At 43.8% G+C, this 23,824-nt stretch overlaps 1 protein-coding gene across 6 annotated transcripts in view; it reads left to right on the top strand.

The window, feature by feature from the left end:
• LOC125459556 (protein kinase C-binding protein NELL1-like) overlaps positions 1 to 23,824 on the top strand; it is an 858,388-nt gene that overhangs the window by 557,217 nt on the left and 277,347 nt on the right. For all 6 annotated transcript variants that reach the window (XM_059652179.1, XM_059652176.1, XM_059652181.1 and 3 more), the window contains one exon: positions 5,310 to 5,432. In XM_059652179.1, the coding sequence (XP_059508162.1) occupies positions 5,310 to 5,432 (123 nt within the window). The remainder of the gene's footprint in view (positions 1 to 5,309; positions 5,433 to 23,824) is intronic.

The following is a 23,824-nucleotide window of genomic DNA, read 5'->3' as shown; positions in this document are numbered from 1 at the left end:
CATATTGCTGTAGGCTTGGAGTCATATATCAGTAAAGAGTGGAAAAGGGTAAAAGGTTTTCTTTCCTTAAGGATATTGTTGAATCAGGCAAGTTTTTACAACATTTGGCAGTGTTTTCATGGTCACTATTGGTCTCATTTTTTAAAAATTTCACATTTGTTGTTGAATTGTCACCATGTGCATTGGTGAGATTTGAAGCCTTTTCCCCAGAATACTAACCTGAGGTTCTGGGCTGTGAAAATGCCATTACACCACTGCCTCTGCCTTGGCCTGTATTTAATGGCTGCAGGCCCATTTACTATCTTAGAATGAGGCTGTTGATGCCATTCAAGGGCAAGGACCCATCTCTGTCATAATCAGTTGCCCAGCAGCTCTCTGAGCCCAAGAATGATGGCCATTGCTGGAACTGCATCCAGTTCTCAATGACATTCGTTGCTGGAGCCAGATGTAATGGGTAAGTCGAGGTCAGAGCTTGGTGGGGGCAGTGCCAAGTATCACTGAAAACCAACTGGTAACCCAGGTGAAAAAGGGGTGGTTGGTGAGGATGAAGTGGTAGTGAGTGTGGGCAGGGCAAGGCATATCACCACATGAACAAGGAACAAGAGTGGACAACTCAGCCTGCTGTATCATTGAATAGGATCAAGTCTGTTCTGATTTTTAACATTAACTCTACACGCTTGCACACCCCTGACAATATTTTATCCTCTTGAAAATCAAGAATCCTTAGACTTCTTCCTTTAAAATATTTAAAAATTCTGTATCCACTTTTGAGGAAGAGAATTGCAAAGACTCCCAATCCTTACAGAAAACCATGGCTTCCTTAACTTTGTTTTAAAAGGGTGTGCCTTTAAATTTAACATTGATCCCTAGTTCCAGAGAAAGAGAAAGAAACTAAAATGAATACCTTAGGGGCTGTGTGGAGGAGGGGGTGTGGTTGAATCTCAGAATCTCAAAGGACCTGTTTAGAAGGCACTAGCTCCTTGTTTACTGCAGGCTCACGGAGTACAAGGGTTATGTCCCTGAAAAGGGGTGAATAGCCTTGAAGCGACCATTAATTGGCCTCTTCAGGGCCACAATTACCCCATGGACAGGCACATGTCCCAAATCATTAGCAACTGTGGTTAAAACTGCAGAGGCCGGGTAGATGCACTGTTGGTATAGTGCCCAGTTTCCTCCCCCTTCAGCCTGCTGTCCTGCTCCCAGCACATATGATTTCACTCTGTGTAACTATCTAGCTAGTTTACCTACAATGTCAGAGCTTCGACCATGAGTGAGTTGGCGGGGGTGGGGGTGCGAGAATGAAATGTACCATAACTTACTTATTCTGGACAGCCAATGATTAACCATTTCACATTCTAAGCATGGGACACGGGAGTCATCTCTTGGGAGGAAAAAACATGTTGTTAAAATCTCAAGCCTTAATCATTTCTGGCATTTGTTTCTCAAACACGTCTTGCAGAATACGTACTTTGTCCAATCAAACGAAAATATACTTGGATGCTGTTCTTTATGAAGAATCCAGAAATAGTGAAGGCATTCTCCGTTGCCAACATCTATTGCAAAATAATACCCTATTCTTCATTCTACTGGTTATAAAGGGCCTTTGTGTTTCTTTGCATAAAAGAATGGTGTAATTAACATATATTAATGGCAACTGTAACATTATCAATGAATAACTGTGCATAGAATGCATTCATCTTTTGTTTTATTCTTTTATGGGAGGTATTTATCACTAGCTAGGTCTGCATATTTTCACCCTCCCAACTTAACCAGTGGGCAGTTAAGAATCAACCACACAGCAGTGGGTCTGGAGTCACATGTAGACCAAACCAGATAAGGATGGCAGACTTCCTTCCCCAAAAGGATATCAGTGTATCTGCTTGCTATCACACAGAGCAGATTTTGCCTTTTGGTAAAACTATCACAGTTTTAAGCATATTTTTAAGCCATTTTCATTATTAAAATAAAATCCAATATTTGTGTTTTTTGTGATATTATCTTTTCTTCAGTGTTTATGGTGTATTTTGAATCTCACATTTAGTATTAATGAAAGACCTGAGAATAAACTTGTTTGCCGCTGATTGGATTAGATGGAGTGTTTTTCATTCTTGTATTGTCAGCAAAGAGCTAAGAACAAATTGAGCCAAGAATCAATTGTATGTTGAAATATCTCAGTGGACTACATCCACAGCTGCACAGGAAAGCCAGGTTTCGGTGTGATGTGCCAGCAGGCTAAGCGACCTCCACACCAGGCAATTGAAAAATAGAACCGAAGATTAGGAGTTTTCCAAACCTAATGTACAATTGTTTCAAATATCTGATAACCAAAAGGCAATGTGGAGAGTTATCCAAGGGGTAATGATTGGTAAAATGTTGGGATGACAATCATTAGGGTGGTCAGCAGTGGCATCAGGCATACTGTTTTTCCTCTCACCTATCCCCTCCTCCCACCTCAAGCCACACCTCCATTTCCCACCTACTAACCTCATCTCGCCTCCTTGACCTGTCCGTCCTCCCTGGACTGACATATCCCCTCCCTACCTCCCCACCCATACTCTCCTCTCCACCTATCTTCTCCTCTATCTATCTTCAGTCCGCTTCCCCCTCTCTTCCTATTTATTCCAGAACCCTCTCCCCATCCCCCTCTCTGATGAAGAGTCTAGGCCCGAAACGTCAGCTTTTGTGCTCCTGAGATGCTGCTTGGCCTGCTGTGTTCAACCAGCTCCACACTTGGTTATCAGGCATACTAAGGAGTTATTTTTGATGATAGAGAGCCATAGTGCCTGACTTTAAGAGGGGTACAATCAGTGAAATTGCCTGTGGGGCCATTTAAGAATCACATGTTAGGGCAAAGTGGAACGAGTTTCTCGGAACACAGTTGTAGCCAGCTGCCTCAAGGTACTGGACCATTGCAGAGGGCAGAACAAGCAGTCCTTAGGTCATTTATTTGAATTTGGAAACAGCTTAATGCCTGTTTGCAGAAGGAATAAGGATGTGTTGTTACAACTGTACAGGGCTTTGCTGAGCCTACGCCTGGTATATTGAGTGCAGTTTTGGTCTCCATACCTGGGAAAGAGGGGGTGCAGTGAATGTTTACCAAATTGATTCTTGGATGACAGGACTGATGTATGAGGAGAATCATTTAGGATTGCATTCCCTGGAGTTTAGAAGAATGAGAGGGGATCTCACAGAAAGTTATAAAATTCTAACGGTACTAGACAGGCTAGATGCAAGAAGAATCAAAAACAGAAGTTGCTCGAAAAACTCAGCAGGCCTAGCAGCATCCGTGGAGAGAAAACAGAGTCAATATGTTAGGTCTGATGACCCTTGTTCAAAACTGATTGTGTGTCCAACTGCTGTTCTGTCTTGCTGGCTCCACGCTGCCAATTGTTTACTCTTTCTGCTACCTATCTTCAGCTACTGCCAGTTTTGAAGAAGGGTCACCGGACCCGAAATGTTAACTCTGCTTTCCCTCCGCAGATGCTGCCAGACCCGTTGGGTTTTCCCAGCAATTTCTGTTTTCTTTTGTTTCAGATTTCCAGCATCCGCTGAGATTTTTAGATGCAGCAAGGATGTCCCTGATGGAAGGGGGAGTGCAGAACTGGGGGTCAGAGTTTAAGGATAAAGGTTAAACTTTTTAGGACTGGAGGAGAATTTTCTTCAGCCAGAGAGTGTTGAGCTTGTGGAATTCACTACCACACAAGGTGTTGAAGCCAAAACATTCTGTATTTTCAAGAACAAAATAGCTATAGCTGTTGTGGCCAAATGGATCAAAGGATTATAAAAGGAGGGCTAGATTAGGACTTTGAGCTTGTTGATCAACCATAATCATATTGAATGGTGGAGCAGGCTCCAGGGGTAGAATGGCCTACTCCTATCTTCTTCTGTGTTTCTGTAGGTCATGGTTGGCTGATTTTCTTTTGCGAACCCCTATATAGTGGGTGGCACATAATGAGCATGCCTGTTTGCCAGTTTGAGCCTGGAAAAGCTGGGCAATTGAATTTCCATGCCGGCAGCTTAGAAGACAGAGCTGAATAAAGAGTTTCATTGTTCCTGATTCATCTTAACCGGACTATCCCAGATCCATTTTTAGCATCTACACAGCCAGTGTATAAAAGCACCCTGATTGTGATAGCAACGCTCATAAACCTCATGCAGCAAAATTTACATTAAAACTAACCAAATTTTCATCCCCACTGATGTAAGTTACATGGTTAAATTGAGAAGCTCCAGCATCTTGAACTGTGAAGCCACCTGTGGAACATATTCTTGAATTGCCTGAGCTTCACATGAGCTATGTTGATAATGGCTAACATTGCTGAAGAAACCCAGCAGCCTGCCAGCTCATGTGTGGAGAAAACAAAGTTAACATTTCATGTCCAGTGACCCTTCCTCAGAACTACGAAACGTAAACTCTGCTTTCCCACCAAAAATGCTGCCAGATCTGCTGAGTTCCTCTACCAATTTCTGTTTTCTTTTGTTTCTGATTTTCAACCTCTGCACTTTTGTTCTGAAGGTGGCCGCTTGCATTTCCTTGCTTGCCAGCCTGTTGCAGTAATAGGGGGCCCAAAAAGATGATTGAGAGGGAGTCCTATTCTCTGGGCACAAAATTGCTTCAATCTCATTGGAAGTAAAAAGAAAATCTATGTAATGAAATTTTGGTCACCCTGCTACAGGAAGGATATTATTAAACTGAAGAGGATTCAGAAAAGATTTACCAGGCTGTTTCAGGAAATAGAGGGTCTGAGTTATAGAAATAGACTGGATAGGCTGGGACTTTTTCAGTGGAGCTTAGGCGGTTGAGGTGTGACTTTATGGACGTTTATAAAGTCATGAGAGGCATAAATAAGGTGATTAGCAAGGGTCTTTTACCTGGGGTGGGGAGCTCAAAACTTGGGGACATGTTTTTGAGGTGAGAGGAGAAAGTTTTAGAATGGACATGAAGGGCAAGCTTTTTTTACGCAGAGAGTGGTTCATGTGTGGAATGAACTTCCAGGGGAAGTGGTGAATGTAGGTATAGTTATAACTTCTCAAAATCATTTGGATAATTCATGAATAGGAAAGGTTTGGAGGGATTTGCACCAAATGTAGGCAGGTGGGACCAGTTTAGTTTGGGAACGTAGTTAGCATGAATTAGTTGGACTGAAGGGTTTGTTTCCACACTGTATGTTCTGCTGTCCTTGAGGAAGCTAGTTTCAATAAGTGGGATTTATTTCTACGCAGTATTGATTCCTTCCCCATTCCTGCAGAACACAACCTGCAGTACTGTCAATCACCCTGACTTGAATAGAATCCTTTCTATCCTCCAGAGCGCGATGAATGCAGAAACAGACAGCACAGCTGTCACGAGATGGCGATTTGCATCAACACGGTCCGGGGTCACCGCTGTATCTGTAAGCCTGGTTACATGGGCAATGGAACCATCTGCCAAGGTAGGAACTACAGATGCTTTGGAATGAATTGCTTTTTCTTTTCCTGCATTCTCATTTCACATTGTCCACTCCCATGCAAAGGTACATAGTCCCGGATGGGGACCATCGACTTTGCGCCAAAGTAACAGCCTTTATTTTGCTTTAGAAGTGTAGAAGTGTCTTTGCTCCAGCTCACCGGCTTCTCCTTTCACTCTGCTGAGAGTTTTGTTACTGCTGCGGTTTAGATATCCTGAAAGATCTTCATCATCATCTATTCCTGAAGAGTCATGTTTTATACTAATGGATATGATCAGCCTGTCGAGCAGCCACGCCCACTCTAATGCTGCCTGGAGCAGTGGAAAACTTGGAAACATAGAAAATAGGAACAGGAGTAGGCCATTCAGCCCTTCAAGCTTGCTCTGCCATTCAATACAATCATAGATGTTCATACAACTCAGTTCCTGATATTTCCACACACCCTTTGATCCCTTTAGCCCTAAGAGCAATTTCTGACTCGCTCTTGGAAACATTCAGTGTTTTGGCCTCAATTGCTTTCTGTGGCCGAGAATTTCCAAAAGCCCCCCACTGTCTGAATGGAGAATTTTCTTCTCACCTTTGGCCTAAAAGGTGCACCCTGTAAACTGAGACTGTGACCCCCTAGTTCTAGCATCCCCGGTCATCAGAAACATCCTTCTGTAATCATTCCCTACCGTCCCCCATTGTCCTCCACTTCTGGACCACCCACCCCCACCCAAATACACCTCCACCACCCCAACCATGACATCCTGAAGGAGGCAAAATAAATGAAATCAGGGGCACCTGGTGATTGAATAACTATGAGCCATTTATCTTTTATAAGATGCAACCTCCACCCCAGGGAAGAACCAGTTCCAGCTCACTCTCGAAGTCAGAGTGAGAAACTCTGGATGTACCGTACAAACTGACAACACCTGTCAACCTCACTACCCTACAGAGAAGATGAAACATTTTAAATTTGTCCTGTTCATACTTTTGTTTAACTTACTCCAGGTTTCTTCAGGAATCTCCTTCATTTTTCTTCATCTCTTTGCCGACAACAACTTGCAAAGCATTTGTCATGTAGGAAAGCATCCCAAAGCACTTTTAAAAAGAAAACATTACCATCAAATTATAAAGAAGGCACCAAAGGTGATATCAGGACAGCTGATCAAAAGCTTGGTTAAATAAGAAGCTCTTATTGGTTACAGACCCCAATTAGGTGTCGTGTTCACTTTTGTCTGCCATATTCTGGGAAGGATATTTTGGCCTTTGAAGTGGACACAGGTTCAATAAGGCTTAATGAACTAGGGAGAGACAGTGGTTTTGTATTAATATGATTGGACCAGCATTTCAGAATGCATGAATCACAAAAAGAAAGCTAGCATTCAACTTTGTTGGGCCAGAGGGAAAGCAAATGCAATGTTGGCCAGTATTACAAAGGGAAGGGTGCATGAAAATAACAGGGGAAGGGAGGCCTTGCTAAAACTGTGCGAGACAGGTCAGACTGCTTCTGGAATACTGTGGCCATGATGTGGAGATGCCGGTGTTGGTTTGGTGTGGACAAATTCGGAAGTCACATGGTACCAGGTTATCGTCTAACAGGTTGATTTGAACACAAGCTTTCGGAGTTCTGTCCCTTCTTCAGGTGAAGTGATTTCACCACTCGATGACTGGTTCAGGATCAGCGCTCCGAAAGGTTGTGATTTCAAATAAACCTGTTGGACTATAACCTGGTATCAAGTGACTTCTGACTCCGGAATAATGTGATAATTTGGCCCCCTTATCGAATGAAAGATATATTAGAGTCAGGTGAAAGAAAGTTCATTTGGTTGACAGAGGATGATGCAAAGTTATCCAGTGAATGGGGAGATTTTCTTGTGAGGAGTGGTTGAGTGGGGTGTGTTGCAATATCCCATTTGGGCTTGTACTCATTGGAGTTTGAAGAATGAGAGGTGGGCTTACTGAAACATATAACATTCTTTGGGGACTTGAAAGGGGTAATGTAGAGAGATTGTTTCCCCTAATGGGAGAGGTTAAGATTACCAACTATCATCTCAGAAGATGATAGCCCTTTTAAGGCAGGAGTGAGGAAGAATTTCTTCTCTCAGAGGATAGTGAATCTGTGGAATTCTTTACCACAGAAGTCTGTTGAGTTTGGGTCATTAAGTATATTCAAGGCTGAGATAGACAGTTTTTTTAAATCAGTAAGTGAATCAAGGGTGATGGGGAAAAGGCAGGAAAATGGAGTTGAGGATTTTCAGAATGGCCATGATCTCATCAAGTGGCAGAGCAGAATTGATGGGCTGAATGGCCTAGTTCTGTTCCTGTGTCTTATGTTCTCATGGATCATGCTGTGTGTTCCGTGGATGGAACATAGATTCAATTAACTAAAGGAATATGGAATTGAATGGTAGTCTCAATGGTAGTGACAATGCAATGATCATCGATAAGTAGAAAATAAAACATTCTGTATATCTGTCCTTTGGGGAAGAAAATCTACCACCTCAGTCTAGCCTGGTTTTCACGCGACTCCAGACCAACCACAATGTGGTTGACTACTAACTGGCCTCTGGTATGGCTAAGCAAAGCACCCTGTTAAAGGACAACTATAGAAAGGCAAGAAGTGTCATTGTGAAAGGTTAGAGAAAAGGTTATGAAGACAACTTGTGCCAATATATTGTCAAATCAAAATCCAATCACAGTTTTTAAAATGAGAAAGGCACTTTGTAGGGATGATGGGATCTAGAAAAAAATTAAACATTCAATCTATCCTGTAAATGGTCTTTCAAATCACGGGGAAAACATTGCTTCATCTCCAAACGGCTATCATTGGTGGATTAGTTGATATTTTCAGGTCTGAGATTGATAGATTTTTGATAGGAAAAGGTATTATTGGATAAGGAGACTACAGGTGGATACATAGAATTGAGCTACAAATTAGTCTTCATCGACCAGAGTAGCATGAAAGTCAGGGCAGAATGGCCTGCTCTTTGTTGTTCCCATGATGCAGTATCATGACACACTTCCTTATGTCTGAAGTCCACTATATTTTCCTCACGTATATTAGGGAAAGAAATGAATGAGATAAGCAATGTCATCTGCTCTGTATCATATTAGGAATAATATTTCTTTGGCAGCTATGAGCTGAAATAGCATTGTAAACGTAAAAGCATTTTTACCTCCTCCACACTGTGCAATGCTGTACCAAAAGCAATTTCTTAACCATCATTACAAGTCAAGCTTTTAAGAATGTTCCTTTTTTTTTCTATGTTCACTTATTTATTCAGAAAAAAAGCACAAGTTACACAATATTGCACTCTGCCTTAAATACATCAGCTTGCATCAGCACAGCTGATAAATGCAATCAGAACAATCATTCCCAAAAGAGCACGTACACAAAACAAACTCTTCCTGGTACAACTAGGCAAGAAAACCAGGGGAAAATAAATCAACAGCAGAATAAAATACAACACTCCGTTTTCAGGCTGTTCCATGCTAAGCCTGTGTGATGCTGATAATGAAAGCGACATTGAAAGTGTGATAAAGTTAAATTTACAGCTTGGAAGAAGTGTCACAAATCCCAACTGGGGATGTAGCAGATGGAGAAAGAGAGGTATAATTCAGACACTGCTTTTCTCAAGTTCTTGGTGGTAGGTAGGTGGTATGCCCATGATTCTGGCAGACAGCTGCATGCGAGATGTTTATTTAAATCTGGTGTTGCTTTTGTAAACAATATTTGCACAATAAATGGATTGGAGTAAATTGATGTTTCAAATGCTGAAGTTCTGTGTAAGCCTCAAATTTCCTAAATTGCTGTTGCTCCTTTCAAAAGACAACATCACACCTTGTTCATTTGCATTTACACTGGAGTCGTTTTTAGTGCTGAGCCCAGAAAGCTTTGTGCTGTTTACTTAAAGAAACAAAGGTCCTTGGATGCAGACATGCACAAAAAAAGCTAGAGAAGAATTCAACTCTACGGACACAATGGGTTGGAATTGTACTCCACGAGAGCAAGCTGTGCACTTACTTGGTCAGAAGCTGTGTTTGGATCTGTACTGTCACACCCGTTCATTCATATCAAAGCAAAATACTGCAGATGCTAGAAATCTGAAATAGAGCAGAAAGTGCTGGAGAAACTCAGCAGGACTAGCAGCATCTGTGGAGAGAGAAACAGAGTTAACGTTTCGGGTCTGATTCTCTTTCTTTATTTTACTTTCAACAGACATTGCCAGTTCTGCTGAGATTCTCCAGCTTTTCCTGTCACTATTCCTGTTCACTTATCACTCCTATGCATACTGACCGACTGTAATTTCCAGTCCCTCAATACATTGGTTTTAATTCTCATAGCCATGTTTTCAACAACGTTTAAAATCATAAGGTACAGACCCTTTTCTCTTGCCTTCTCCCTGTAGCCTTTGATCCCCTACCTCATGTTGCATTACAGCTCTGTAACTTTATAACCTCCTCCAACTTGAAAGCCATCAGAGATCTCTCTGCACCTCCTGTTCGAACCTCTTGAGTGTTCCTGATTTTAATGACTCCACTACTGCCTTCAGTTGCCAAAAGCTTAATCCTGGGATTCTGTCCTTTAGCGTCTCTGTCACGCTTGCTCTTTTTCTCAATCTGTCCCTCTCTCGTTCTGTCTCTTTCTTGCTCTTTAAGGCAATTAGCAGTGTCTTCATCTTGACCAAGTGATTCATTGGAGATAGCAAGAACAGCAGGTGCTGGAGTCAGAGTTAATACAGTGTGGACTTGGAGGAACACAGCTGGTCAGGCAGCATCAGAGGAGAAGGAAAGTTGGCATTTTGGGTCAGGACCCATCATCAGGACTGGGAAGGGGGAAAGAGGTCTGGAAATAAATAGTGGCTGATCATCACATGTGGCACAGTGTCATATTTTGTTTGATAACACTCCAGTGATGTCCTTGCAATGCTTGTAAGAAGTTATAGAAATGCTGACTGTTGTTGTTATGAGGCTTGTGTTAACTGAGAGCATGATATTAAAGATGTCAAGAGGTACTGAGAGAAAGTGAGAATATGGTTTTGAGACAGAGGATAATTAGCCATGATCGTATTGAATTAGGAGCAGACTCGAGGGGCTGAATGGCCTACTCCAGCTCCTGGTTTCTATGATACGTCTTTTTGTGGAGGTTGCAAACCAATATTCAGTAGATGCCTCAATGCAATGTGAATACATGAGAGTAGAACATCCTTTACTGATGTATATACTCAAGTTGTGGGTACAGGAATACATGTGACAATAAAGCATATTCTATTCTATTCTGAAAAGTTTAACAATGTCACTGCATCTTCAGTACAAAATCTTAGTCACAGAAGTTGGAAAATAAAGAAATAAGTTAAAAAGTTCAGCACTACAGTCTTCTTCACATAAAAGTAGAAAAATGAAGAAAGAAAGTTGAAAGGTCAATAGTTAAATTCCTTTCTTAAGGCATGGGCCTGCAGATGATCCAAGCTGGGCCTGTCTAAGAGCGCTCGCGCTCCCTCAGGCTTTAGCCCCGATCGCAGCATCGATACTGCCTGTAACTGATGCCGTCCCTCCCCACTCCTGCCTGCCCATGGGTGGCGAAGCTGTAGAGAAGCCAGGTACCTCATAATTCTGAAAGTCAGACCAAATAACAAGGGGTTTAAACCAAATAACACAGTGTGGGGCTGGGTGAACACAGCATCAGAGCAGCAGGAAAGTTGACGTTTCGGGTCGGGACCCTTCTTTTCTTCATTTTATGAAGAAGGGCCCTGCCCCAAAATGCCAGCTTTCCCGCTTCTCTGACTGATGCTGCCTGGCCTGCTGTGTTCCTCCAGCTCCACACTGTGTTATCTCAGGCTCCAACATTGGCAGTTCCTACTATCGCTGAGGGGTTTTAAACTAATTAGGCAGAGGGATATGTGAGGGAGTGAAACAGGAGCAAGGATAAAAGGGTCAGAATTTTAAATGCCAGGTGTCAGATTCCAGTACACTTTGTGAAGTAAATTCCTGCAAAATTGGAAAATTGGCATCTTGAAAATTCAAAACCTCTGAGCTTTACTGGGACAGTTTAGAAGGAAAGCAAAAATCCTCAAGGGTCTTTTTTTAAAGAAAATCTCAATTAATTGAGTTCATTCTCCTGAAGATTATTTTTAAAAAATCAATACATGTTCACGTGATGTTCAGGCATGTAAAGGCACATCTTCACGTCAGGGGATCTCAAATCTGGGCCTTCTCATAAAGAAGAAGGGACACTACCGTCAAGCCACTTGAGTCTTTAATTCTGACTTTAACAGGCAGTGAATGGTTTTCCCTGAGCTGCTTTGAACTCTCCATGATCATCAAAGAAGGTGACTGAGCGATCGATCATTCAGCAGTGAAACTGACAGACGTTGAAGTAATGAAACTGCACAGTTTCCTACCGATGGGAAAGGCTTCTCCTAATAGGATGCATTCTGAGAATGTATTGCCCTTACTTCAGAAGACGATTTCCAAAGTCCCGAATGCCATTTCAGTGCCTCACCCTCGGTCTGATCTTCCCTGCTGTCAGACTCTGTTGCAGCATGGGGGCAGTGTACGCATCTTCATCCAAGCAATACTTGCTGAGAGCCAGGAAAGAGACTGAATCAGCGACAGCAACAACAGCAGAGGTAAGCTGCAACAATGCTGTCACATGGGACCGGCCAGATGGACACCAAGATTCAACCCCAAAGGAGGCTGTCCAGCCGAGACATGGTCACAATGCTCAGATCCAACTGCAGGACTTTCTGAGAAGAGATTGGCCACAGCAGCATTTCCACTTCCCACTGCCATTCCTGAGGCCACTGAGGCCTCAGAATACAACGTTGAAATTTGTTCACTCTGACCAGTTACCCTTTAGAGTGGAAATCCTGACTCTGGAAGCACATTGGTCATTGCCTTTGTCGATTTCGGGTGTTCCTCAGTCACAGTTGTCTAACATTGTTGATCAGAAACTGAACAGGACTCGCTTGCAGTTTACACAAACCTCATGACAACAACATTTCTATAGCTTCAGAGATAGTAGGAACTGCAGATGCTGGAGAATCTGAGATAACAAGGTATAGGGCTGGATGAACACACCACGCCAAGCAGCATCAGAGGAGCAGGAAAGCTGACGTTTCGGGCCTAGATTTCCTGAAGAAGGGTGTAGGCCTGAAACGTCAGCTTTCCTGTTCATCTGATGCTGCTTGGCCTGCTTTGTTCATCCAACTCTACGCCTTCTTATCTCGGCATTTCTGTAGTACCTTAAAAGCATTGCAAGGGCATCACTGGAATGTTGTTGAACAAACATGACACAGAGCCACATGAGATAATACGACAGGTAACCAATCACTTGTTAAAAATGTAGGTGCTACTAATTTTCTTAAAGAGAGAGAGAGAACAGAGTGATAGAGACAGATATAGTGAAGTAGCAGAAATGCCAAAGGACAGAATTTCAGGATTAAGCTGGAGATATAAATACAGTGACTGTAAGGTTCAGAATACTGCAGCAAGTAACTCACCTCCTGACTCCCCAAAGCCTGACCATCATTTACAAGACAAAAGACAGGAGTGTGATGGAATAGTCCCAACTTGCCTGGGTGGGAGCAGCTCCAACAATACTCAAGAAGTTTGACACCATCCAAGACAAAGCCCCTGCTTGATTGGCACTACATCCACCGCTTCCATTCACCACTTCAGGATCAGAGGTCTGTCATAATTTTATGAATGACTTTTGGAGTAGTTTCAATGTGACACCGATTAATTAGGTAAAGAAAGTAGGTGACCGTGATAGTTGGGATGGTTAATGCGTACCAAAGGATAAACAAAACAAACCAAAAAAGTTCTGAAGAGGGGTCCTGACCTGAAACATCAGCTTTCCTGCTCCTCTAGTGCTGCTTGGCCTGCAGTGTTCATCCAGCTCCACACCTTATCATACCAAAAAAATTGTGCTTTTGCTGGAAATCAAAAAGAAAAAAACAGAAATTGCTGGAAAAATTCAGCAAGTCTGGCAGCATCTGTGGAGAGAGAAAGCAGAGTTAACGTTCTGGGTCCAGAGACCCTTTTACAAATTTAGTTTTGTATTATGGCTGTGTTTTTTCCAGCGATTACCAGAAGACAAACAGGCCATTAGTATGGAATGTGTAAGCCTGTTGTGAAGGCAGCATTCTGCTCTCTAGCTGAGGTAACAGGGCTGTTCCTAATACCTTACCCACACTCTGAGGTTGATTGTAAAGGGGGGTCCTAATGAAGTGTCTGTTTTTGGATCATTGGCAGAGCAAACCCAGTCTTGACCTCATACTGGCAATCCCAACTATGGCAGGGCAAATTCAGAAGGCTCTTGAAAAGAATATGTGATTCTTTGGTCTATGATTGGAGCATGAGAAAACTAAGCGAAACCATTTATGGAGTACCAGTTAGGCCTCAGCTGGAATGCTGTCTTCAGTTCTGAGCATCATACTTTTGGAAGGACAATAGGGACTTGGGGACGTGGCACATGAGATTTTCCAGAATGATACCAGGCTTGAGGGACTTCAGTTATCTAAGCCCAAAGGCTGTTTGGAAACTTGAGCAACTTATGAAGGCCCTGAAGAAACACCACAAATGGTCCCATTGAAAGCTCCTCCAAATCCAATGGTGCGATAAATGGTCCAACCACATTGTGCTGTCTCAGTCCAACATATCAAGCATTAGTCACTCAAAATTAATGCCTCTGGTTGGGACATGTCATTTTTATGCTTGACAGCAGACTCCCAAAGTAATTGCTGTACCCAGGAGGACTATGAAAACGTCTTAGCAATGTCCTCAAAACTGCCCTGAAGAGACTGAATACTCCTGCCCTGCCATTGGGAGACCCTGCACTCTGGTGGCTGCATCTGTGGACTGTGCATTTGATTCTCAAAACCCCACCGAACCAGAGTGGGAGCAAGCCAATCTCAATCCTTAAGAGGTGGAGGGAGGGGATAGATGTAGCACCAGTCAAGCAGGCTGTTTTGTACTGGCTGCTCTCAAGCTTCTTGGGTGTTATTGGGGCTCCACTGTCCAGGCATGTAGGGAGTATTCCATCACACTCCTGGTCTGTGTCTTGTAGATGATGGACAAGCTTTAAGAAATCAATCATTAACTTGAGGAATGGTTGCTGAATTCCTAGTCTGTAACCTGCTCTTGTAGCCGCTGTGTTTATGTGGCTAGTCCAGTGCAATTTCTGGTCAGTAGTAACCCCAAGGATGTTAGTAGCTGGGGATTCAGTGACGGCAACAGTGTTGAGAGACTAGGGGCCATGGGTACATTGTTTCTTATTTGCCTAGCACTTGTGTGGCAATATGACTTAGCACTTGTCAGCCTAGGTTCAATTCATGATCTGTTTAGATTGTTTATTACCTGCAGCAAGCTTCTGGTCAAAAGGGATGCTAGTCATACTCAATTGTTGTAACAAGATTTGAACTGTTGGCCTGGAACCTGAACAGAATCTCACACTTCCCTTGTTAAAATTATCTGTGCCAATTAAATGAAAGCTCTCCCAGGATTTCAATCACAAAAAGGTTCATCTTTAGGAGGTGTTTTGACAGCTGCCTCAGATGTGAATTAAACTCCATTCCAAACACCATCCCACTGCCTTCCCCCACTCTGAAGGCCTAATCTGACCATCCCAAATGAGCAGGAGGGGTTTAAGACAAAAAATTCACTTCTCCCTCAAAGATTGAGATCCTGAGAATGAGCTGAACTGAGAAGTGTCCTTCCGTCCATCACATTTCTCAGGATTTTGTTGAGCCCCTGGGAATGGACATCACATTAATCCACACATGAAATTGAATGTCACAGTGAATCTCTCATTCATACTGGCATTAATGGTTAAATGAGCTTGAAATTGCCATTAGATCTGCTTATGCTTGGATAGACTGATGTATAATCCACATTGGAAATAAGAATTACTGATTCAGTAGGGTTTAGAAAGTGGCAAAAATGATGATAGCTTAAGATAATGAGGTACGTTAATAAATCAGATAATTGGAGGTTGTTAGAATACATAACTATTTAAAAGAATGGAGGTAGTGTTTCAAAAGACAGATTCAGTTCCTCTGTTGTTTGGCAGACTGTCACCAATACTTATACAGAGTTGTTGTCTGACAGGACGATTTCTATTTCAATGCACCGCCTGTCTCATTCTGGAGGGCAATAGTTTTTATTCTTAAATGGAATTTAGGTTCCAGGAATGAGGTTAGTATTTGTTACCTATCCCTAAACTTGGACAAGGTCAGAAATTATTTGAAATTTTTTTGAAGTTTATTTGAAATTGCAAGCTTTTGGAGCCTTACTCCTTCTTCATGAGTTCGCAGCAGAGGTAGTAACAGACATGGAATTGGACACTACTTCTCTCACTAACACCCGAAGAAGGAGTAAGACTCCAAACACTTGTGTTTTCCAATAAACCTGTTGTACTATAACTTGGTGTCGTGTGATTTCTGACCTTGTCCACCCCTGTCCAACAGCGGCATCTCCACATCAAAACTAGCTTGAAGTAAGTGGTTTGCTGGCCTATTTAACAGGGCTATGAAGAGTCGATGATATTGCTGTGGGCTGGAGTTGCATTCAGTCTAAACTTGGTAAGGATGGCAGATTTCCTCCCTCCAAGGACATTACTGAAGTAGATACTGACAGAGAAAGGATGAGGAAGAGTTGCTGAAAGTCCTTTGTCCTTCTCTGCTGGTTGCAGACTGACCCGTTGAAGTCAGGAAATACTTTCTGGGTGATTTCAGAAGACAAACAGTGACACCTGTAGAGATAGTAGGAACTGCCGATGCTGGAGAATCTGAGATAACAAGGTGTAGAGCTGGATGAACACAGCAGGCCAAGCAGCATCAGAGGACCAGGAAAGCTGATGTTTCGGGTCTGGATTTCAGAAGAAGGATCCAGACCCGAAACATCAGCTTTCCTGCTCCTCTGATGCTGCTTGGCCTGCTGTGTTCATCCAGCTCTACACCTTGCTATCTCAGTGACGCCTTAGTCTGGAATCCCCTATTGAGGCACTGTTTGAACCCACACACTTAGCCTGGTGACTCTTGATAACCGTCTTTTGCATCAGTGTCTGTTTTGAAAGGGGCCAGAAGATTCCTATTGAGTACAATTCATCTTTTAAGTGTTATCAATGAAATGTCTTCACCAGGTATGTCATTTTTTGAGAAATGTTTCATGGTCTTTGCAGACTAAATTTCTGATGTTACTAGTTAACTAACTTTCCACCAGTTACTGCTGGTATGATTTTAAACCTCAATGCCAGACTGTTCGGCTCAGCATTGAGGTTGCTCATACATTGCCAGTATTCCACTATCTCCCCCTTTCCACGTTGCCAAGTGTCCATAAGTTGATTGACAGAAGAATTTGCCCCTATGCAAATAACTGTGGAGATCGTCAGAAAGGATCATGTGATAGTTGATGAGATTTAAAGTGGCAAATACACCTCATCAAGTCAGTGTCCCTCCCTAAATTAAGGTTTACTGATTTTGGAACTGAGTTTCCAATTTCCCAGAATTGCAACAGCCACATTTTCCATAATATTGGCAGTTCCAGCAATTCTCTAGAAACTCCCCTTTGCAACTGTTTTTCTGGCTGTTTGATATTTTCCGCAGACTTGCTGTGATTAATTGAATTTCAAAAGCTCTGCAAGCAAAGCAAGAAAATAATGCTTGAATCAGCTAAATAAATATACTTGTGGAGGCTAATAAATGTTCATTATCGTTTATCTGGAAGTTGCAAGACAGGAATGTGTGATCCCAACAATCTCTGTTGGCATTTAGCTTCCACGTGACCATTCTATTGACCCTTAATATTCCATTACCCCTTCAAAGGCTTCTCCTTTAATAACCTGGACAGTCTAATCTGGGATGTTGACATCACATCTAGCCCAACCATGAGACCTGGAATTGATTTGCACAACTCCTTGTGAGGTTCTACATCTCCCATTTCATCCAATGGCTCTAGTTTCTCAGTTTTGACTCCACAATTGCCAGTGATAGCTTTCATTTACCCTGCCATTTTCTTTTGTAAGTTTAAAATCTACAATGTCACCCTATAATCTTTGCAGTTTGATGGAAAAAAACACATTTTTGTCACACCATAATCTTTGTTGTTTTCTGAAAAAAATAATATTTATAAAGTATTTCTTTGGGTATTTATACTGTCTCTCACCAAGTAGAATTCACCAGTATTGCCATAAAACTCTTCTGAAAGCTTCATTATCTTTACAGCCTAGTATTGAAAACACTGTACAGTTTCATTAGTACTTCTTGACCTCTGGGATAAGAGTGGAATTCTATTAGCTTTCCTCACAGTTTCACAACCCTGAGGTGCTGCCTTTAATGTTCTGTGAACATATACTCTCAAACCTTTATGCTCATACACACCACTAAAAGTGTATATATTTAGTAAAAGCAATTCACAATTTTTAGCCAAAACTATTTGCGTAAACTTGCATAGTTCAGCTATTAATACATATGAAATATCAGGTTCAATTATATTAACTTAGGACTTTATATAAAGCAGCATGATGTTTGCTATAAATCAGCCTCTGCAGTGTTATACCCATTAAATTATATTTTACTGAAATCCTTTCTTCCTGCCAATCAATGAGTGGTTATATGTACATTGTAATGCTATAATGTTGGAAGTCCACCTCCTTCCTACCACAGGGTGTAAAGGCTCCTGGAAAAAAATCCTAACAGACATAAAATAAAAAAAGGATGAGCATACTAGCAGCAAAATAAACATCTCTAAATGAAGCTGCGCAAAAATCTTTGCATCTTCTGGTTTCCAACACTATCAGAAGCATTTGAACATATTTTAATCAATAATTATTTCCCTTTTATGTTAAATTATTGACATACCCCGGTGCTCTATGTGTTTTAACATTTCAGGTGTTGGGCACAACACCTTAAAATGTTCAGAAAGGAACTGTTCTGCAACGGTTTCCATGGTAACAGAGACTGATGCATCGCATCACATAATTAGCTGTATAACTTCACAAATCCCACGGATAAACACACAAAATTGTCACCAGGTTGGTTTATTAAATGAAGTTGTTGCATAAATTCAGTTTCTTGGGCAAATATAAACATGGCTTGCAGCCTAGTAAATAACTCAAGTTGGTAGAACAGCATGCCAAGAGCGACGCCAGGCATATCAAAGTATAATGTGCCAACCTGGTGAAGCTACGGTGCAGGACCCACATGCATGCTGAACAGAGAGGCAGACTTAAGTGGTCCCACAACGAGCAAATTTAAACTGAGCTCTGCAGTCCTGTCAAAGTTGGTACTGAATGGTGCTGGGCAGCTAAAAAGTTGTGCGAATATCTACTTCCTCAATTCTGGGGGAGCCCAGCACATCAGCGCAAAAGACAAATTTGAAACATCTTTGACAATCTTCAGCCAGAAGTGCCAAGGGGTGAATTATTCTTGGTTTCCTCTGGAAGTCTACAACATCATACATCCCAATCTTCGGCTAGCTTGATTTGCTCCGAGTAATATCTAGAAACAGCTGAAAGCACCGGGTGCTGCAAAGATTATGGGCTCTGACAGTGCTATTGAAGACTTGGGTTATGGAATGAGCCCAGCCTTTAGCCAAGCTGTTCAAGTACAGCGACAACACTGATGTCTACCAACAATATTTGATTTGATTTGATTCATTGTAGTCACATGTACCTAAGTACAGTGAAAAGCTTTGTTTTGCAAGCAGTACAGGCAGGTCATAGCAAACAAGGACATACAGATCATAGGGTGCTTCGACATTGCAAGGCATATGGAAATATGCCAAGTACATCTCGTTGAAAACAAGTGGATCAAACCCGATTTGGCCAATTACCACCCGTTGGTCCTCTTTCAATCAGCTACACAGCAATCGAGGGTGTCACTGATAGGCACTTATTCATTAAAAGTCGAATAACTCAGTTTGGCTTCCATCCAGAACACTCAGCTCCATAACTGCTCACAGTCTTAGTCCAATCCAGAAGTAAGTTAAAGGTAACTGCCTGTTGACAACCTTTGACTGAATATGGTATAAGGAACCTCAGAAAACTTGAAGTCGCTGGGTGGCAGAGAAAAGTTTGCTCTGCTGGAGCCATACCATACACAATGTTTTCTGAATGCCAACTGTTTCAACCTCACTACTGGGGTTCCTCAAGGCAGTGTCCTACGCTTGAATATTACGACATATTAAGTCACACAACACAGAAACTCATCCAAGCTAATCAAGTTTCCCAAACTAAACTAGTCTCATTTGCTTTTGTTTGCTCAAATCCCTCTAAACCTCTCCTATTCATGTACCTGTCCTGATATCTTTTAAATGTTTCTAACACTGCATCAGCAATCATGCTATATTTTCCAGCAATGTAAATAATTTTTACATCAAATGGCTGAAACAGACACTTTTTGCATAGTCTCACAGCTTGAGCATTAACCCTTTCAATGAACATATTGGCTTGTGATCCACGCAGGCTAATGTTTCTATGTTACCATGTCTGCCATACCCCTTGAAGTGTTGAAGAGTCAATAATAATGGCTAAGACATCTTTTTTGATTGTGCAGTACTTCGTCTGATGCTGGTTTTAGTTTCCTAGAAAAGTATCCCACTGGCTTCTCTATTCCTGACTCAACAGCTTGCAACAAGATTGTGCTTATCCCCGAGTCGGTGGCATCAATCACCATTTTAAAAGGCCTGGGAAAATAAGATCTTCCACTGCTTTATCATGATCTTTACTCAAGTAAAAAACTGAGAAGCTAGATGTTCACAGATTAGATAGCATCCAGTTCAGTTCACAACTCATCAAACAATGAGGCGCAGTCAATGTCCACAAGCAGCAAGCCTTGGTCTGATAATCACAAGCGAAGCTTGTAGCACACAAGATAATAAAATGTGAGGCTGGATGAACACAGCAGGCCAAGCAGCATCGCTGGAGCACAAAAGCTGACGTTTCGGGCCTAGACCCTTCATCAGAGAGGGGGATGCGGTGAGGGTTCTGGAATAAATAGGGAGAGAGGGGGAGGCGGAACGAAGATGGAGAGAAAAGAAGATAGGTGGAGAGAGTATAGGTGGGGAGGTAGGGAGGGGATAGGTCAGTCCAGGGAAGACAGACAGGTCAAGGAGGTGGGATGAGGTTAGTAGGTAGATGGGGGTGCGGCTTGAGGTGGGAGGAAGGGATGGGTGAGAGGAAGAGCAGGTTAGGGAGGCAGAGACAGGTTGGACTGGTTTTGGGATGCAGTGGGTAGGGGGGAAGAGCTGGGCTGGTTGTGTGGTGCAGTGGGGGAAGGGGACGAACTGGGCTGGTTTAGGGATGCAGTTAGGGAAGGGGAGATTTTGAAACTGGTGAAGTCCACATTGATACCATTAGGCTGCAGGGTTCCCAGGCGGAATATGAGTTGCTGTTCCTGCAACCTTCGGGTGGCATCATTGTGGCAGTGCAGGAGGCCCATGATGGACATGTCATCTAAAGAATGGGAGGGGGAGTGGAAATGGTCAGCGACTGGGAGGTGCAGTTGTTTGCTGCGAACTGAGCGGAGGTGTTCTGCAAAGCAGTCTCCAAGCCTCCGCTTGGTTTCCCCAATGTAGAGGAAGCCACACCGGGTACAGTGGATGCAGTATACCACATTGGCAGATGTGCAGGTGAACCTCTGCTTAATGTGGAATGTCATCTTGGGGCCTGGGATGGGGGTGAGGGAGGAGGTGTGGGGGCAAGTGTTGCATTTCCTGCGGTTGTAGGGGAAGGTGCTGGGTGTGGTGGGGTTGGAGGGCAGTGTGGAGCGAACAATGGAGTCACGGAGAGAGTGGTCTCTCCGGAAAGCAGACAGGGGACGGGATGGAAAAATGTTTTGGGTGGTGGGGTCGGATTGTAGATGGCGGAAGTGTCGGAGGATGATGCGTTGTATCCAGAGGTTGGTAGGGTGGTGTGTGAGAACGAGGGGGATCCTCTTTGGGCGGTTGTGGCGGGGACGGGGTGTGAGGGATGTGTTGCGGGAAATGCGAGAGACGCGGTCAAGGGCGTTCTCGATCACTGTGGGGGGAAAGTTGCGGTCCTTGAAGAACTTGGACATCTGGGATGTGCAGGAGTGGAATGTCTTATCGTGGGAGCAGATGCGGCGGAGGCGGAGGAATTGGGAATAGGGGATGGAATTTTTGTGGGAGGAGGTGTATTCTAGGTAGCTATGGGAGTCGGTGGGCTTGAAATGGACATCAGTTACAAGCTGGTTGCCTGAGATGGAGACTGAGAGGTCCAGGAAGGTGAGGGATGTGCTGGAGATGGCCCAGGTGAACTGAAGGTTGGGGTGGAAGGTGTTGGTGAAGTGGATGAACGCATGGGCCCCAGCTGTGCCTGCCTCTTTGTAGGTTACGTGGAACAGTCCCTCTTCCGCACCTACACAGGCCCCAAACCCCACCTCTTCCTCCAGTACATTGATGACTGTATTGGCGCCGCCTATTGCTCCCCAGAGGAGCTCGAACAGTTCATCCACTTCACCAACACCTTCCACCCCAACCTTCAGTTCACCTGGGCCATCTCCAGCACATCCCTCACCTTCCTGGACCTCTCAGTCTCCATCTCAGGCAACCAGCGTGTAACTGATGTCCATTTCAAGCCCAACGACTCCCACAGCTACCTAGAATACACCTCCTCCCACCCACCCTCCTGCAAAAATTCCATCCCCTATTCCCAATTCCTCCGCCTCCGCCGCATCTGCTCCCACGATAAGACATTCCACTCCCGCACATCCCAGATGTCCAAGTTCTTCAAGGACCGCAACTTTCCCCCCACAGTGATCGAGAACGCCCTTGACCGCGTCTCCCGCATTTCCCGCAACACATCCCTCACACCCCGCCCCCGCCACAACCGCCCAAAGAGGATCCCCCTCATTCTCACACACCACCCTACCAACCTCCGGATACAACGCATCATCCTCCGACACTTCCGCCATTCACAATCCGACCCCACCACCCAAAACATTTTTCCATCCCCTCCCCTGTCTGCTTTCCGGAGAGACCACTCTCTCCGTGACTCCATTGTTCGCTCCACACTGCCCTCCAACCCCACCACACCTGGCACCTTCCCCTGCAACCGCAGGAAATGCAACACTTGCCCCCACACCTCCTCCCTCACCCCCATCCCAGGCCCCAAGATGACATTCCACATTAAGCAGAGGTTCACCTGCACATCTGCCAATGTGGTATACTGCATCCACTGTACCCGGTGTGGCTTCCTCTACATTGGGGAAACCAAGCAGAGGCTTGGAGACTGCTTTGCAGAACACCTCTGCTCAGTTCGCAGCAAACAACTGCACCTCCCAGTCGCTGACCATTTCCACTCCCCCTCCCATTCTTTAGATGACATGTCCATCATGGGCCTCCTGCAGTGCCACAATGATGCCACCCAAAGGTTGCAGGAACAGCAACTCATATTCCGCCTGGGAACCCTGCAGCCTAATGGTATCAATGTGGACTTCACCAGTTTCAAAATCTCCCCTTCCCCAACTGCATCCCTAAACCAGCCCAGTTCGTCCCCTTCCCCCACTGCACCACACAACCAGCCCAGCTCTTCCCCCCTACCCACTGCATCCCAAAACCAGTCCAACCTGTCTCTGCCTCCCTAACCGGTTCTTCCTCTCACCCATCCCTTCCTCCCACCTCAGGCCGCACCCCCATCTACCTACTAACCTCATCCCACCTCCTTGACCTGTCTGTCTTCCCTGGACTGACCTATCCCCTCCCTACCTCCCCACCTATACTCTACTCTCCACCTATCTTCTTTTCTCTCCATCTTCGGTCCGCCTCCCCCTCTCTCCCTATTTATTCCAGAACCCTCACCGCATCCCCCTCTCTGATGAAGGGTCTAGGCCCGAAACGTCAGCTGTTGTGCTCCTGCGATGCTGCTTGGCCTGCTGTGTTCATCCAGCCTCACATTTTATTATCTTGGAATTCTCCAGCATCTGTAGTTCCCATTATCTCTTGTAGCACACAGTTGGCCAGCAAAAAACATCTCCAAAAAGAGTGAGCCAGTGATGTTCAGTCTCATCGTGCCGTACCAATGAGGGTCATCAATGACCGAAAGCCTAACTAGATCAGTTACTTAAAGTCCATAGCTACAAGACAAGGTCAGAGGTTGAGTGTTCTGTGTAAATCGACTTGCCTCCAGGCTTCCCTGCTTTCTGTCAACTATAACTCAGGAGTGTGACGGAATCCCTCACTTGTTTGGATGACAGTCCATCTTCAATAATGTTCGAGAAACTCAGTGCCATCCAGGACAAGGCAGATCCCTTTATTTTCAACCCCTACACTACCAACAAAAGGTAAGCAAACAAACCAAAGGACTGCAAATGCTGGAAATCCAAATCAAAAACAGGAAATTGCTGGTGAAATGCAGCAGGCCTGGCAGCATG

This window comes from Stegostoma tigrinum, chromosome 17, assembly GCF_030684315.1.
Source record: "Stegostoma tigrinum isolate sSteTig4 chromosome 17, sSteTig4.hap1, whole genome shotgun sequence".
In the NCBI taxonomy this organism is placed as follows: domain Eukaryota; kingdom Metazoa; phylum Chordata; class Chondrichthyes; order Orectolobiformes; family Stegostomatidae; genus Stegostoma; species Stegostoma tigrinum.
The sequence above is the reverse complement of the archived record's forward strand: the minus strand, read 5'-3'. Positions and strand labels throughout refer to the sequence as shown.